At 37.2% G+C, this 14,347-nt stretch overlaps 1 protein-coding gene across 1 annotated transcript; it reads right to left on the bottom strand.

Moving 5' to 3' along the window:
- Nucleotides 1-3,981: 3,981 nt before the first annotated feature.
- On the bottom strand, nucleotides 3,982-6,537 carry LOC149195937 (uncharacterized). Its single transcript, XM_089408945.1, has one exon. It carries the CDS (start codon nucleotides 6,522-6,524, stop codon nucleotides 4,008-4,010), a length of 2,517 nt encoding a protein of 838 aa, XP_089265071.1. The 5' UTR covers nucleotides 6,525-6,537; the 3' UTR covers nucleotides 3,982-4,007.
- Between the last annotated feature and the right edge of the window lie 7,810 nt (nucleotides 6,538-14,347).

The raw sequence follows: 14,347 nt of genomic DNA, 5'->3' as shown, positions 1-14,347 counted from the left end.
GACCCTGGCTCTGAGACAGAGATGGGTTTTTCAGCATAGGGAGGATTAGCAGATTTAGATGAGGCCGGTTCAGAGCGGTTGAGGGACGACTGGGTGGGGTGCAGCAGATCTGGGATATCCGCTTTGGGGCTGATTGGAATATCTTGTGAGGCTAGAACGGAGAAGCGATTCTGGGGGGGCGCTTTGAAAGCTGGAGCTGGATTAGCTTGGTTTTTTTTTCCATGTCGGCGACGGATGGGGATTCTCGTGAAACCATCAGGGTCCAAGTTACTATCACTGGAGGGGAATTTGGGTTGCACATTTAAGGGACAATCGCGGAAGAGGTGACCATGCTCATGACATTTTCTACAGCGAAAAGGGATGTGCTCATAATCTAGAGTCTGTTTCCATTCATAGTCATCGTGAAAAATACTTACCGTGTCTGCTAAGGTCTTTTTGAGGTGCATCTTAACGCATATCCTGGCGTAAGAGGTGTATTTGCGCGTCTTGGTTTCAGTAGCCACTTTGATGAAGGTTCCCAGCTTGTTGCCTATGTCTGCCAGCGTTTCTTCTCGCCAGTACTCCACCGGAAGGGAGTACATTCTGATCCATACAGGGGCCCAACTAAAGTCTTCTTTGTCTGGATTGAATCGAGGCTTCCAATCCGTTAGATATAGACCTGAAGAGTTAAAGAAGTACGGGCCTCCTTCGAATATCCTTGTTTTGTCTTCTAAGCAGTTAAAAATTGCTGTAAAGAAGCCCTTTGGGCCAAGCTGTAACGTAACTTGTCCTTTGGGCTTCCATTTGGAGGCTATCCAACCTTGTAAGGCTTTTTCTGTGGGCCAAAAGCCCAAGAACTTTCCAATGAGTGCGTAATCTTGCATAAATTGGATTTCCCCATTGATGTGGTGGCTAGGTAGTTCGATCTTGATCGGATCTGCTGCCTTTGGGATACAAGTCGCTGAAGTCACTTTTGTCTGAAAGGAGCCAGTTGTTTTGTGCCTACCATTGCTTCCTTCATCTTCCACATTTCGATCTGAGGACGTCTGTCCTTCTGTCGTCTTTTGCTTGTCTTGTTCCCTCTCTGGGTTTTCGATTGCAGAGTGTCGTATTTCTGCCTTTTGTTGCTTGTCAGTATGGGTTGTCCCCATTGGAGGGGAGGCAGAGCTCTCCCCTCCTACAACAGCCTCCATAAGACTGTCAGTAGCAGAGCCTGTTGCAGCCAGCACAGGTGCGTTCGGCGGCAGCGGCGTCTAGGTTTATTTTTTCGCACAATCGCTTCAGCATCAGAGCGTCTATATGCACTTCATGATATCATCATCTTAAGATTCAACACATACATTCTTACACATTATTATTAAAAGATTTTAAATTAGGTGTTTCTATTAACAATGATGTGAAAGCCCTCATGTAGCCAGTATGTAAGGCTATGGTCCCATGGAAGGAGCTTGCATTTTTTAATGGTACCTGTTGTGACAAAAAGCAGTAGGTGACCAAGGGAAAATGTAACTATGTCTACAACTGCTTCCTTGAGTTGAAGGGAAACCAACCAATTTTATTTTGCTGACCATATGTTTCCCACAAGCTTTGGATAGTAAATATCTCAGTAAACCATCCTTGACTTGCAGTTTTCATGCTCATTGGATGTTAAATCACAAGCACAAAAATCAGACGACATATTTACTTATGTCTCAGGAACCACAACACTAAATCCATTGTATGCTCGAGTATATCATCCTCCATGAATAATAACCAGGCATGCCATTCACAAATCTTAAAGTTGTTTCATAATTGAAATCACTTGCATACTATATTTAATCTCTAAATGTGATATAACATCCATTACTACAACAAAATTTCACACCAATATTTCCAAAACCGAGTTCCATCTCAGGAACCTTTAATTTGATTTCGGGACTATAATAAGCTCTCATATTTATATCTAGATTTCTAGGACTAAATTCAAAATGGTCTGACCTATAATGTTTGGCCCTTTTGGATTCGGTTATGTTGTCAGTCATGCTAAGGCTTCAACAAACACTTATATGTATGACTCTAGATTGAATAGGTACATTATTCTTCAATTTTGTAACTGCATTAGGTCTCACTCCATTGAATGTTAGTGTACACCCTTAGTATAACTTGGAATATTGGCCCGGTTGGAATCTCCCTCAAACTTATACGAGATTTACACTTGAAATAGTCAATATCAGCAAAACTAGAAATTAGAAAGCAACCCATTATATCCAACTTTGAATTTTTGATAATGGCATCTGATGTAATTTGGAAGAGTGTGTCCTTAAGTTTTTCAAATTTCTTTTGCACTTACATTTGTTTTCAACATCCATTCAATTTCAAAGCACATGAAAGCTTGTTAATCCAATTACAAAAGTTTGTGCTCTTATGAATTTTCTATGAAGAAACAAAATTGTCAAACACATACTCTCTTTAATTTTGATTTTGCATACATTAAAAAATGACCAATTTAGAAATCGGAACTCATGGATTTGTTTCAAAACTCGCATTTTTCTTTTTTATTTTGATTTGGCAAGGGACTAATTTAGGAATGTAATGCACATTCTTCATCTAAGATCTTGGAGGGAATATGCGAAAAACTTGTTAGCAAGGATACTCTGCATCATCCTCCCTCATTTAGAAACTTTGAATTTTCTCCTTCAAAATCATGTGTTGTAGCTACTTGGCTATATTTAAGTATATTTGTGATACAAATTTTGTAGGTGTTATAGTAGTTGAAATGTATATGAAAGCTCATTATGAGTTTGAATTTGGATATTACATTCAATAGAGATTTAATTATTCAATCATTTAAGGAACAAAAGAGAACTTGGCACAAAATGCTTATTGAGATTAACCATTCAAATTTAAAAGATATCATGTATATTGAAATGATGAAACATTCAATAAAATATCATGTAGAGACAATTATTTTAGCAATGAAATCATCTTGCAATTATAATCCATGATATTCTTAAGGTGAAAATATGTGTTTCAATGTATTTTACAATTTATAGAATCCAGAAAACAAAATTTATTTGATATGATCAAATTCTATTCATTTTTATTTTCATTATAGTGAACTTATGGAATGCGTTTATACATTAATTGTATCCTAAATGCTGCTCTTTCCTACCCTACTGCCTTAAGGCTTTCCTTTGCAATGTGTGTTGCAATTGCTAATATTATTTGTTAATAATAATTTAAGTTGCTCCTACGAATTACTATTAACATCTTAATTGTGTTGTAAATTGAAGAGACTATATTTAGAATTATAATTAAATTGATTTTCTATATGAACTATTTACTAAAATAAATATTTTTAAATATAATATATATATATATATGATCGTTTGATTTTTTAATTGTTACGTAGATATGTATATAAAATATGTTTGTGTTTTAAATAATATATTTTAAAAGGACATAAAATGAATTACACATTATATAATATCAATAATAATACCTTCACATGTTATATGTCAATTTCATATTAAGTATAGAGTAATGAAGAAAATTGGATATCTCCTTTATACTAGAAATTACTAATTTATTTATTATTTATTATTTTTTTTTCTTTATCTATCTATATAAAGTTAATGTAAAATTAAAGTGGAAATTGAAGTATTTTATGTATGGTTGGCATTGACTTTTTTTGTTATTATTATTTTTTAATTTGTTAATATAAATAGTATTTTATTATTTTTAAATATAACAATACGATACAACATCTCCCTCATACTAGGTTGTAAAGCTCGATCCAAAAATTACCAATATAAAAAAATATTATCAATTATTTTTATTTTGAATACAAAATTGGACAAATTTCCAAAAGAATCTATACACTTAAAAATATATATTTTTAAATTATCATCCATTCAAGATTTATACGACATTATTATAAAGGATACAACTCCATGAAATCTAGTACTTGCAAAAGAGCTTACATTGTCTTAGTTTTCAATATATATTTTATGATAACAAATTTGAAAGATATCATACTACCTTTGACGTCAATTTGGAGGTCGGTACACTCCATAAAATGCACTTTTTTTTGGAGGTACCATCCATTGCCAAGCTTTATCCCACATAATTATCAAAATTACAACTCCATTAAATCCAATCCCTAGTCCCAACCCTAATGCAATTAATGAGACATGTTCATCCACTCGATTTAGCCATCCTTGATCTTTAGTAACATTGACAGGAGTTGCACCATATCTTTCTTTATTATTCCCTATTTTCTTGCATGGTTGTAAAGGATAACCACATAGGCACTTATTCCCTTGAAATGAGGTCATGTTGAAAGTGTCAAATTGTGTTCCTTGTGGGATTTTCTTACAGAGTCTATTATATGACACATTTAAAGATGCCAACTTGGTTAATTTAGATAGTCCTTGAGGAATATCTCCAGTCAAATTATTTCTAGCCAAGTCTAACTGCTCCAAATTAGATATCTCACCAAGAGATGCAGGAATTTTCCCTTCCAAATGGTTTCCAGATAAATTCAACAACCTCAAGCTACTCAGATTCCCTATACTTGAAGGTATTTTGCCAATAAAATTGTTGTTGGACAAGTCCAATATGGTATTTGCCAACAACACATATGTTATATTATACTCAAATCCCTTGATGTCAACCTGCACACTCTCATATAATGTATTATCATTTACTTGGAAAGAATGGAGGTTAGGGATACTAAATCCTTGGAGTCTCCCAAGATTAGAAGGTAAATTTCCACTGAAGTTATTATTGGATAAATCCAACAATTGTAATTGAGAGAGATTTGTGATCCATTCAGAAATACCACCTTCAAGTTTATTATAACTAACACTTAAAACTCTTAACCTCCGAAAAGTTGCTAGATATCTGGGAAGTTCACCTGTAAATCTGTTTCTCCTTAAATCCAATAGTCGAAGCTCCGTACAGTTGGCCAATGACAGAGGCAAGGTACCAGAGAATCTATTAGAATGAGCAGAAAGAACATCGAGCACCACTGGAAACTCTATGTCTAGATGTCCACTAAGTTTGTTATCGGACACCCTTATCCGTCTTAACATTTCACAGTTTCGTAAAGATGTGGGAATCGTTCCATTCAACTGGTTTTTAGATAAATCTAATATCATTAGATTGACCCATCTGCCCATATCTTCAGGGATTGTTCCACTAAGTTGGTTGTCGAACAGCAACAAATCCACCATCTCTTTGCAATTCCCTATAGATGCAGGAATTCTTCCACTCAACTTATTGGAATATAGATGGAGGTACTGTAAGTTGTGCAGTGAGCCCAATTCCATTGGAATTCTTCCACTCAAGTGGTTGGACCTTAGAGAAAGCAACTCTAACCTCTGTAGCAATCCCAATTCCACTGGAATTCCTCCACTCAAGTTGTTGTAACCTAGAGACAAGATCTCTAACCTCTGCAGCAATCCCAATTCCACTGGAATTGTTCCAATCAAGTGGTTGGAACCTAGATACAGGCGCTTTAGGTTCTGCAGCAAGCCCAATTCTGCTGGAATTCTTCCAGTCAAGTCGTTGGAGGAAAAAGCAAGATTCAATAACTGCGTACAATTGCCCAGAGCAGGAGGAATGGGACCGGTGAGATTGTTAGCATAAATGTACATTTCTTCCAGAGATCTGCAATTGCCCAGAGAAGCTGGGATACTTCCATAAAGAAAATTGTGGTCTAAATCTAGATATTGCAACTTGACTAAACGACCCAATTCTGTTGGTATAGTCCCTGTCAAATTATTATCTGAAAGGCGCAAAGTATTCAATAAGGAAAGATTGCTCAGAGCAGGAGGAATGGGACCGGTGAGATTGTTAGCATAAATGTACATTTCTTCCAGAGATCTGCAATTGCCCAGAGAAGCTGGGATACTTCCATAAAGAAAATTGTTGTATAAATCTAGATATTGCAACTTGACTAAACGACCCAATTCTGTTGGTATAGTCCCTGTCAAATTATTATCTGAAAGCTGCAAAGTACTCAATAAGGAAAGATTGCCAAGAGATGGGGACAGACAACCGTTGAGAAGATTGCTGCTGAGATTAAGGATTTCAAGCGCTTTGAGCTGCCCAAACGAGGGCGGAATTCTTCCACTGAAATTATTATATGAAAGATCCAATGTATGCAATAAGGAAAGGTTGCCAAGAGATGGCGAGATAGTACCTTGGAGGCCTCCTGAAGGAAGGATTAGGGCAGCGACTCTGTTAGTGCCGTCTATGCAGGAAACACCCTCCCAAGAGCATACGTTCGTCGAATTCTCAGCTGTCCAGTTGGACAGCGATCCTAGTGGATCCGATGTGATGGCCTTCTTGAATGACAAAAGCGCCTCCACCTCCCTTTTATCCCCAGATGATGTCACTTGATCCCCTGCATCCTGCAGGGTGCGTTCTTTTGAAACAAAATGATGGGGCTGCAGAGATTTACTTGATCCCCTTGACGAACTGAAAGTTGCGGCAGTCACATTATCCAACGCTATCAATATGAAAAAGCTGAGAAGCATGGACATAACGGATTTACCCATGTTTCTCTCTCCCTAATGCTTCTCTCTCCCTAATGCGTTGCCTGTGAATTCCCTCCACCACCATGACTGCCTACATGCTCCTTTATAGCAATTGTAAAAGTTGCAGAGGATTGTTGAAGAGTCATAGAAATTGCCGTGTTGACTGGAGAATAGAGAGGTCAAGAAAATTGCCCTTAAGTTACTTGGAATTTGGTTGTGTCCCTTAAAATTCCGATTCTGTCAGTTGTCCTGAGGGGTTTCCCGCTTATTTCGGTCCGAATTGACCGGAAGAAATATATGTTGAAATTCACGTGTTGGGCCGTGTATTACTGGGCAGTAAGAACGCGTAATTTCCGCTTATTACTGTATCGGTCAATATTATGATTTTTTACATATAATATAATTATAAAATCTTGAATTACATTACTGGTACATAATTATAAAACCTTGAATTACTTCAGTAATGTTTATCAATCATGTTATATAAATTTATATTTGTCTACAAAATTAACTTATAATCATTTAAATTGAAAATTATGTTTTACATAGCTCTTAAGTTATGTTGCTATATTTCTATGAAACATAGCGCAGAGAACTTACAATGAAAACGGAATAGTATGTTGTCTGAACTTGGCTTATATAAATATGTTGTTCGTTTGGAATGAATAAATCGTGCAATAAAATTCAATTCAAATTTTATAGATAAAATTTTGAAATAATTATTTTTAACTTTTATAAATTAAAAATAATAATATTAATTTTTTTTACTATGTATTTATAAAACACATTTCATATTTTCTATTGTAAAAGTATAAAATTTTGAAATAATTATTTTTAACTTTTATAAATTAAAAATAATAATATTAGTTTTTTACTATGTATTTATAAAATACATTTTATATTTTCCATGGTAAAAGTAAAAGTATACCTTTCATATTTTGCATTGTAAAAGTATAAGTATGTAAAATGTAGTTTTATATTTTATATAATATTTAATTTGGTTAAATTTGAAATTGTATTGTTTCAAAATGATTTCATACAAAAATATAGATGTTATTTATGTTATGTCACGTCATAGTTTGTTTTAGCCAAACTAATATTGTTGACAATGGATAACATTTTAGACTTATCAAAATGTCAATAATTATCATTGTTAAGTTCAATCCAATTAAAATAAATTAAATTACTAAAAGTGAAAGGCATGCATCGAATGACTAAATATAACATCAAGAATTAGAAGAAGTAACTAGGGCCAAATCTTGAGCACTGGTCCTTGTTAGTGCTAGAGGTTTCAAACCACATTGGAGGTGACCTTCTATGCGAGCAAGCCGAGCATCCAAACTAGAAGACAAGAGCATTAACGACATTGAACACATGCATTTCATTTATGGAAGATATTATATTGTTGCAGTCTTCTTGTTTTTCATTCGGGACCCTTCCCAAGAGTGCCTTCATCTGCGAGTGGATGGTAATGGAGTTCAAATATTGGTTTAGTCTTCCCCTAGTATGTCCAGGGCCAAGAACCCAATTAACTACTTCAACTTGAATTTCAAAGTCTAAGTAGGCTTGCGAGTCATTAGTGGTTAAGGCTTCAAGTTGACGAATTTCCTCTTCGATTTTCAGAGGAGTGGAAGAAAAAAAATGGTTGCTACAACTTGAGCTTGGGCTCGGGCTTACGCGTCAACCCTGAGGACCTCTACCACCAGACCCCCAGTGGGAATGCATCCTCTGTCAGGGCATGCTGCACCAGGTTACTAAGAATTGAGATAAAAATATCACCCAGAAAACCCAAAAACTAGGGGGAATGTAAAATAGAGAACCAAATAGAAATAAAGCCCAAGAAAACTTGGATTTTCAAGGAAGTTTGTATTAGATTATTGTTAGATGAAGTGACCAAGGGGAGGTGAATAAAGCACTTCAAGCAAGGTTCAACCGTCCACAAAAAGATAGGGAGACCAAAACCAATGCTCGCCCCCACTGTACTCTGAGCACTACAAACCAACAATAGCCAAACATAAGCTAAACCATTAAAAAAGATGACAAAGCAAAATAAATTAAACATAGGATGAATTACCCAGTGTTGGTCGGCCCATCATACTTGAACTTGCATTGCCATGAAAATGAGTTGATGGTTATCACCATCCTTTCTTGCTCGAGTTATTGTAGTAATTGCCACCAACGTCCCAGAGAGCTCCTCCATTTTTGTTCTTGGCCTTTCCCCCTCATTCTTTCTCAACATTTAGTGCATGCATTAGAGATTAACATCCCTAGAGTCTAAACCTCTAAGAATTACCATGCATGTTAGGCCTTGGCCATGGAAATACAACATCCTCTGCACTAGAGTGGAAAAACACAACTTTTAACACAACATTGAGCCATAGTAGCTGGGTTCAAGTCCCACACAACTTGATTCATAGGGGAATTGTCCCGCCTATGGTGGGGGGACATAACAAGTGCACTAGTTAAACACGAAATCAAGGTCTCCCAACCAAGAATGTTCAAATGGAGAGTAGTTTACTATGTGATTGTGAAAGGAGGTAATAGTTGTTTACATGTGTCAATGCAGGAGATGGGATGGCTACGTTGCCCCCACCCCCCTCTTAAATGTGATGGGAGGTGGGCTTCGCCCCCACTGCCATTCCTCCATTGTCTCTAATTCCAACACCCCGATTGGGGACAATTTGTCATTGTGTAAGATGATTGGGAGTTGTTCCTTCCAATTGGATCGTGCCTCATTAGACCATGTTGCTACCAATTAGAGGTTTTGGTCATAGCATCCCACATTAGCCAAGAATTAATTGACCTTGTTACCAAAGTGTTAAGAGTGTGAGGCAATGACGAAGGGGATAAATTGTTCAAGATTTGAATGCATGAGATGTGGCTCTCTAGTTGCAAACTCTTAATTTGTTTTTCTATTGGGGTCCCATTTATTATTCTCCTAACTATTGTTATAGCCGGCTGAGAGTCACCATCGACTTGTAACTTTAAGCAACCTTCATTTTTAACTAGGCTCATACCCATCTCCAAAGCAAGGAAATCTGCCACATTATTATGCCACAATTTTAGTATACAACTTTAATGCTCATCCTTCCCAATCACGGAAGATCACCCATACAAATTACTTGGCCAAGATTTCCTTTAGAGGTGTATATTTTTCTTGTAGATTCAAATTGATAATGTAATTTACTAAAAATATATACTTAAATCTACTCTAATCATCAGCAGAAACAATTTAACAATAAAGATATCCCAACATAAACATTAGACAAGATTCAATCACACATATGATCATATATTTATGTAAGGGGAAAGCAACTGCTAAAAAATCTCTTCCTATTTGTATTGCATTAGTTAGAAAATAGAGAAGAAATGCAATGCTTTCTCAAGCTTGAGCAACCTCTTCACAAGTATAATCTATCTCACTGCTTCCTATACAAGCTATGGTCAATACTTAACCAAAATCTTGCTTGCCCAAGTCCCTATTTCCTTGCGTTGTTTCTCAAGGAATTAGCCCCTATTAATTAGGGAAATTCCCCATCCAGAATTGTGCAATCCCTATAGGCCCTTCTCTGACTGCATGCACCACCTGTACAATTTGGAATTTTCTACACCTAATAGTACACTTCCCTTGAATTCCAACCTCAAATGGGTAACTCAAGTTATCTGCATGCATCAATTATTCTAGGTTGATTGATAAGTTAATTGGTTGATCACTAGTGAACACACCCCACTGTTTGATCCTCCACTAGTTCTTAATCAGTTAGAACTAGTTTATCTCACAATAACTCAATTTAACTGAAATCGATTGCTAGATATTAGCAATTAATCATAACTAAATACAACTCAACTGTCTCCTATTTGAACTAACTAATTTAATTGAGTGATAAGTGCCATATCACCTCAATTAAATTCCTCCAAGTATTTTACTGAAATTGGAATTACAATTTCTCCTAATTTAATTAAGGGAAAATTAAATTAGGAATTTATGGCTGCATTTTCAACACTCCCTCTCAACAAGAAAGGGATTATTTGATACCTTGATCTTGCCTCTATGGAACTCAAATTTTATCTTTGACAAATCCTTTGTCAAAATATTTGCATCCTGATCCTCTGTAGGAATGTACTCTAACAACATGATCAGACTCTGCACACAATCTCAAAGATGGTGATATCGGATGTCGATATTCTTAGATCGATCATGAATAACTGGATTCTTAGAGAGTTTGATACAACTTTGATTGTCATAGTAAATCACAATGGGATCCATCATTTGACCAAACAACCCAACAATATTTTTTCTTATCCAGATAACCTCACATGTTTCTTTGCTTGCAACCATGTGCTTTGCTTTTGCTGAGCTAAGTGGAACAAATCTATGCTTCATGTTGTACCAAGAAACTGATGATGACCCAACATTGAAAATTCCTCCTGATGTGCTCTTCCTGTCTAATAGACTTCTCGCCCAATCTGCATCTGTGAAGCCTTGCAACTTCACTCCCTCCGTCTGTCTGCACCAAAGAAAAAACTGAGTGGCACCTATGAGGTATCTCAACACATGTTTTGCTTCCTTCCAGTATAGTTTGGTTGGCTTAACCATTGCTTGACTAAGTTGGTTAACTGCATAACACATGTCCAGTCGTGTATTCACCAAATACATTAGTGAACCCACAAGTTACGTGTAAATGGTAGCCTCCACTACTTCACTTGAAGTGGCATCTTCCTTCCTTCAATTTCCTGCTAGAGGAATCTCCATGGGTTTGCTGCTCTCGATGTGGAATTTCTTCAATATCTCATTGGAATACTTTCCCTGAGAGACAAATAGTTCCTTATCTCCTTTCCATACTTCCATACTGAGGAAATAATGTATGAGCCCCAGGTCCTTCATCTCGAAATCTCTTGCAAAATCCTCTTTGCAAGACTTGATCAACTTCTCATCACTGGTTAAAATTAAATCATAGACATATAATACTATAATCTATAGTTTACCTTCAACAACAATATGGTAAAGGTTTGCATCTGCTTCACTTTTGGCGAAGGCCAACCTGGTAAGATAGTTGTTGATCCTGGTGTATTAAGCACATGGTGCTTGTTTCAATCCATACAACGCTTTCTTGAGTCTGCACACATGCGACTCTATATTGAAGGTCTCAAATCCTTTTGACTTCTTAATGTACACCTCCTCCTCAATCACTCCATTGAGGAATGATGTCTTCACATCCATCTGACAGATATTCCATCCCATCTATGCTGCAAGTGCTAGAATTGATCTAATTGAAGGGTACCTTTCTGCTGGAGCAAAGGTCTCCTCATAGTCAATTCCCTCCACCTGAGAGAACCCCTTAGACACAAATCTGGACTTGTTTTTCTCAATGCTTACATATGCTTCTTGTTTAACCTTGTAGATCCACCTGGAACCTAACACTGACTTGTCCTCTAGTCATGGGACCACTTCCCAAACAATATTTCTGATAATGGAATCATATTCCTCTACCATGGAATCAACCAATATTGGTTGTTGCACTTCTTCCTCGAATGAGGATGGCTCAGTATCTACAAGCTCACTCAACAGAGCCATGTAGACAATGTACCAATCTGGTGACCTCCTCTACCTACATTGTGATGTGGATGCTCCCACATTCTCTCTAGCATCATGCACTAATCTATCAGCTTCCCTGGTGCACTTCCTTCCATCTGTGGATTTCTTTGATTGAGTGGGTGTCTCCACTCTCTACTCCTATGCTTATGGATGCTCCACAACTTCTGAGGTTCTTCTTTTGGAGCTAAAATCTCCTCAACTGAATGCAACTGAATCTCCCTCTTAGGAGAACATCTCATTTCTTTCTCCTCATAAAATTTTGCATATCTCTTAACAACTATCATCCTGAGAGATGACATGTACACACGATAGTTGTGAGGTGTTTCTGTGTACCCAACAAATATGCCCAACTCAGTTGTAAGCTCTATCTCTTTCCTTGAGTCCTTGGAAACATGACAGTAAACTGATGATCCAAATATCCTGAAGTGTGACACATCTGGTTTCTTCTCTGAAAAAGCTTCCCCTTTGTACTCATGCCAAGAATCTGATGAGGACTCCTATTCTACAAATAAACATATGTGTTTCATGCTTCATCCCACAAGTGTAATGGTAAGTTTTGGTCATGCAATATAGCTCGTGCATCTCCCACAATAGTTCTACTATTTCTCTCATCCAACCCATTCTATTGTGCGTTGTGGGGTGTTGTTAATTCTCGTCGAATGCCTTCTTTTGCACATAAGTTCTTGAAGTCATTGAACACATATTCTCCACTGTTATCGCTCCTGAGAGCCTTCACTTTTCTGCTAGTATCTTTCTCAAAAAGTTCTTTAAATTCAACAAACTTAGAGAATGTATGGTCTTTCTTCCACATGAAGAAGATCCAACACTTCCGTGAGAAATCATCTACAAATATTACATAATACCTGTTCTTGGTAGTGGAGGCTGTCGAGAAAGGTCCACGCACATCAATGCGAACTCTTTTGAGGGTTGCTTGTGCTTTACTATCATGATCATTGAAGGCATATTTTGTATACTTCCCCAAAAGTACACCCTTTGCATATATCTCGTTGCTCTAGTGATCCTTTGGGAAGTCCTGTAGAAATCTGCTGCATGATCTTCAAAGTGCCACGATGCAAATGGCCAAATCTTCTATGCCATAATTCACCAGTGTCTTAGCTCTGCACCTTCTCTACTCTCATGCTCAATTATGCACAATATTATACATCTAATTTGTAGAGGTTCTTCACATGAACCCCAATCCACTTCAATTTTCCTGTGGCGATGTGTCTAAGGAAAGCCTTTCCTTTGTTAAATATCACATCGTAGCCACACTCTTCCAACATAACAACTGAAACGATATTCTTCTTCAGACCCGAAACATACATGACATCTTTTAATGTGAGAGGGGAGCCAAAATCCCTCTGAAAAGTAATTGTACCAATACCAGTCGCACTATACCTTCCATCATCTCCCATATTGATGTGCATATGGAGGTCCTTCTCCTCCAAGTCACTGAATAATTCTTGGTTGCCTATCATATGGAATGAGGCTCCACTATCTAGATACTACACACTACCCATCACCATACTCACCATACAAGCTATGAGGTTGAAATCAAGCTCGAATTGTGAAGCAAATCTTCTCCTGTCGCTCCTCCTGGGAGATTCTTGCTTGCCTTCTTGTGTGGACACTTCATGGCATAGTGTCCCAGTTCATGTTAGTGAAAGCATTTGATTTTCAATAAGTATTTCTTGTTTCCCCCTTGAAAAAAATCTCCTTTAGATTGGGATTTCTTCCCTTTCCCTTTGTGTGCTTTTCTGTCCAAGGCAAAGTTCTCCTCATCCGCTGCTTTGGATGAGGTCCTATCTCTAGTGTTCTGCCTGAACTCCTCCTGTAACAAATCTGACCAAAGGCACTCCCAATTCGGCAGCTACTCCCTCCTATTCACCTAATACTGCTAGTCATGCCAACTCTTGGGAAGACCTAGGAGGGCTAGGCTCACAAGATCATCTTCAAAAACTATAATACCAACAATCTCAAGTTCATCCCGACATTGCATGGACTTGATCAGGTAGTGTGGTATTGTGTCACCCTTTTTGATCTTGAACTTCCAAAGGTTGTCCTTTAGTGTCAGCTTCATGTGGTCACTATTGTTCCGAAACAAGTCTATCAAGGTTTGCCACATTGCATATAGAGTCTCTTTCCCATGGAGATTCAAGACAATGTGATCTTGAACTCCCTTAAATAAGATCCTCCTTGCATTTTCTACACACTTCTTCCACTCTGCTAGATCTTTTGCATCAAATTT

Source organism: Pinus tabuliformis, chromosome 2_2 (assembly GCF_031772625.1).
Source record: "Pinus tabuliformis cultivar Carrire ecotype Pingquan chromosome 2_2, CPIR1, whole genome shotgun sequence".
NCBI classification, from domain to species: domain Eukaryota; kingdom Viridiplantae; phylum Streptophyta; class Pinopsida; order Pinales; family Pinaceae; genus Pinus; species Pinus tabuliformis.
Note: the sequence above shows the minus strand (reverse complement) of the source record. Positions and strands in the feature narration are given on the sequence as shown.

Excerpts from the sequence above, each read along its gene's own strand:
- LOC149195937 (XM_089408945.1), bottom strand. The coding sequence starts at position 6,524 with ATGGGTAAATCCGTTATGTCCATGCTTCTCAGCTTTTTCATATTGATA.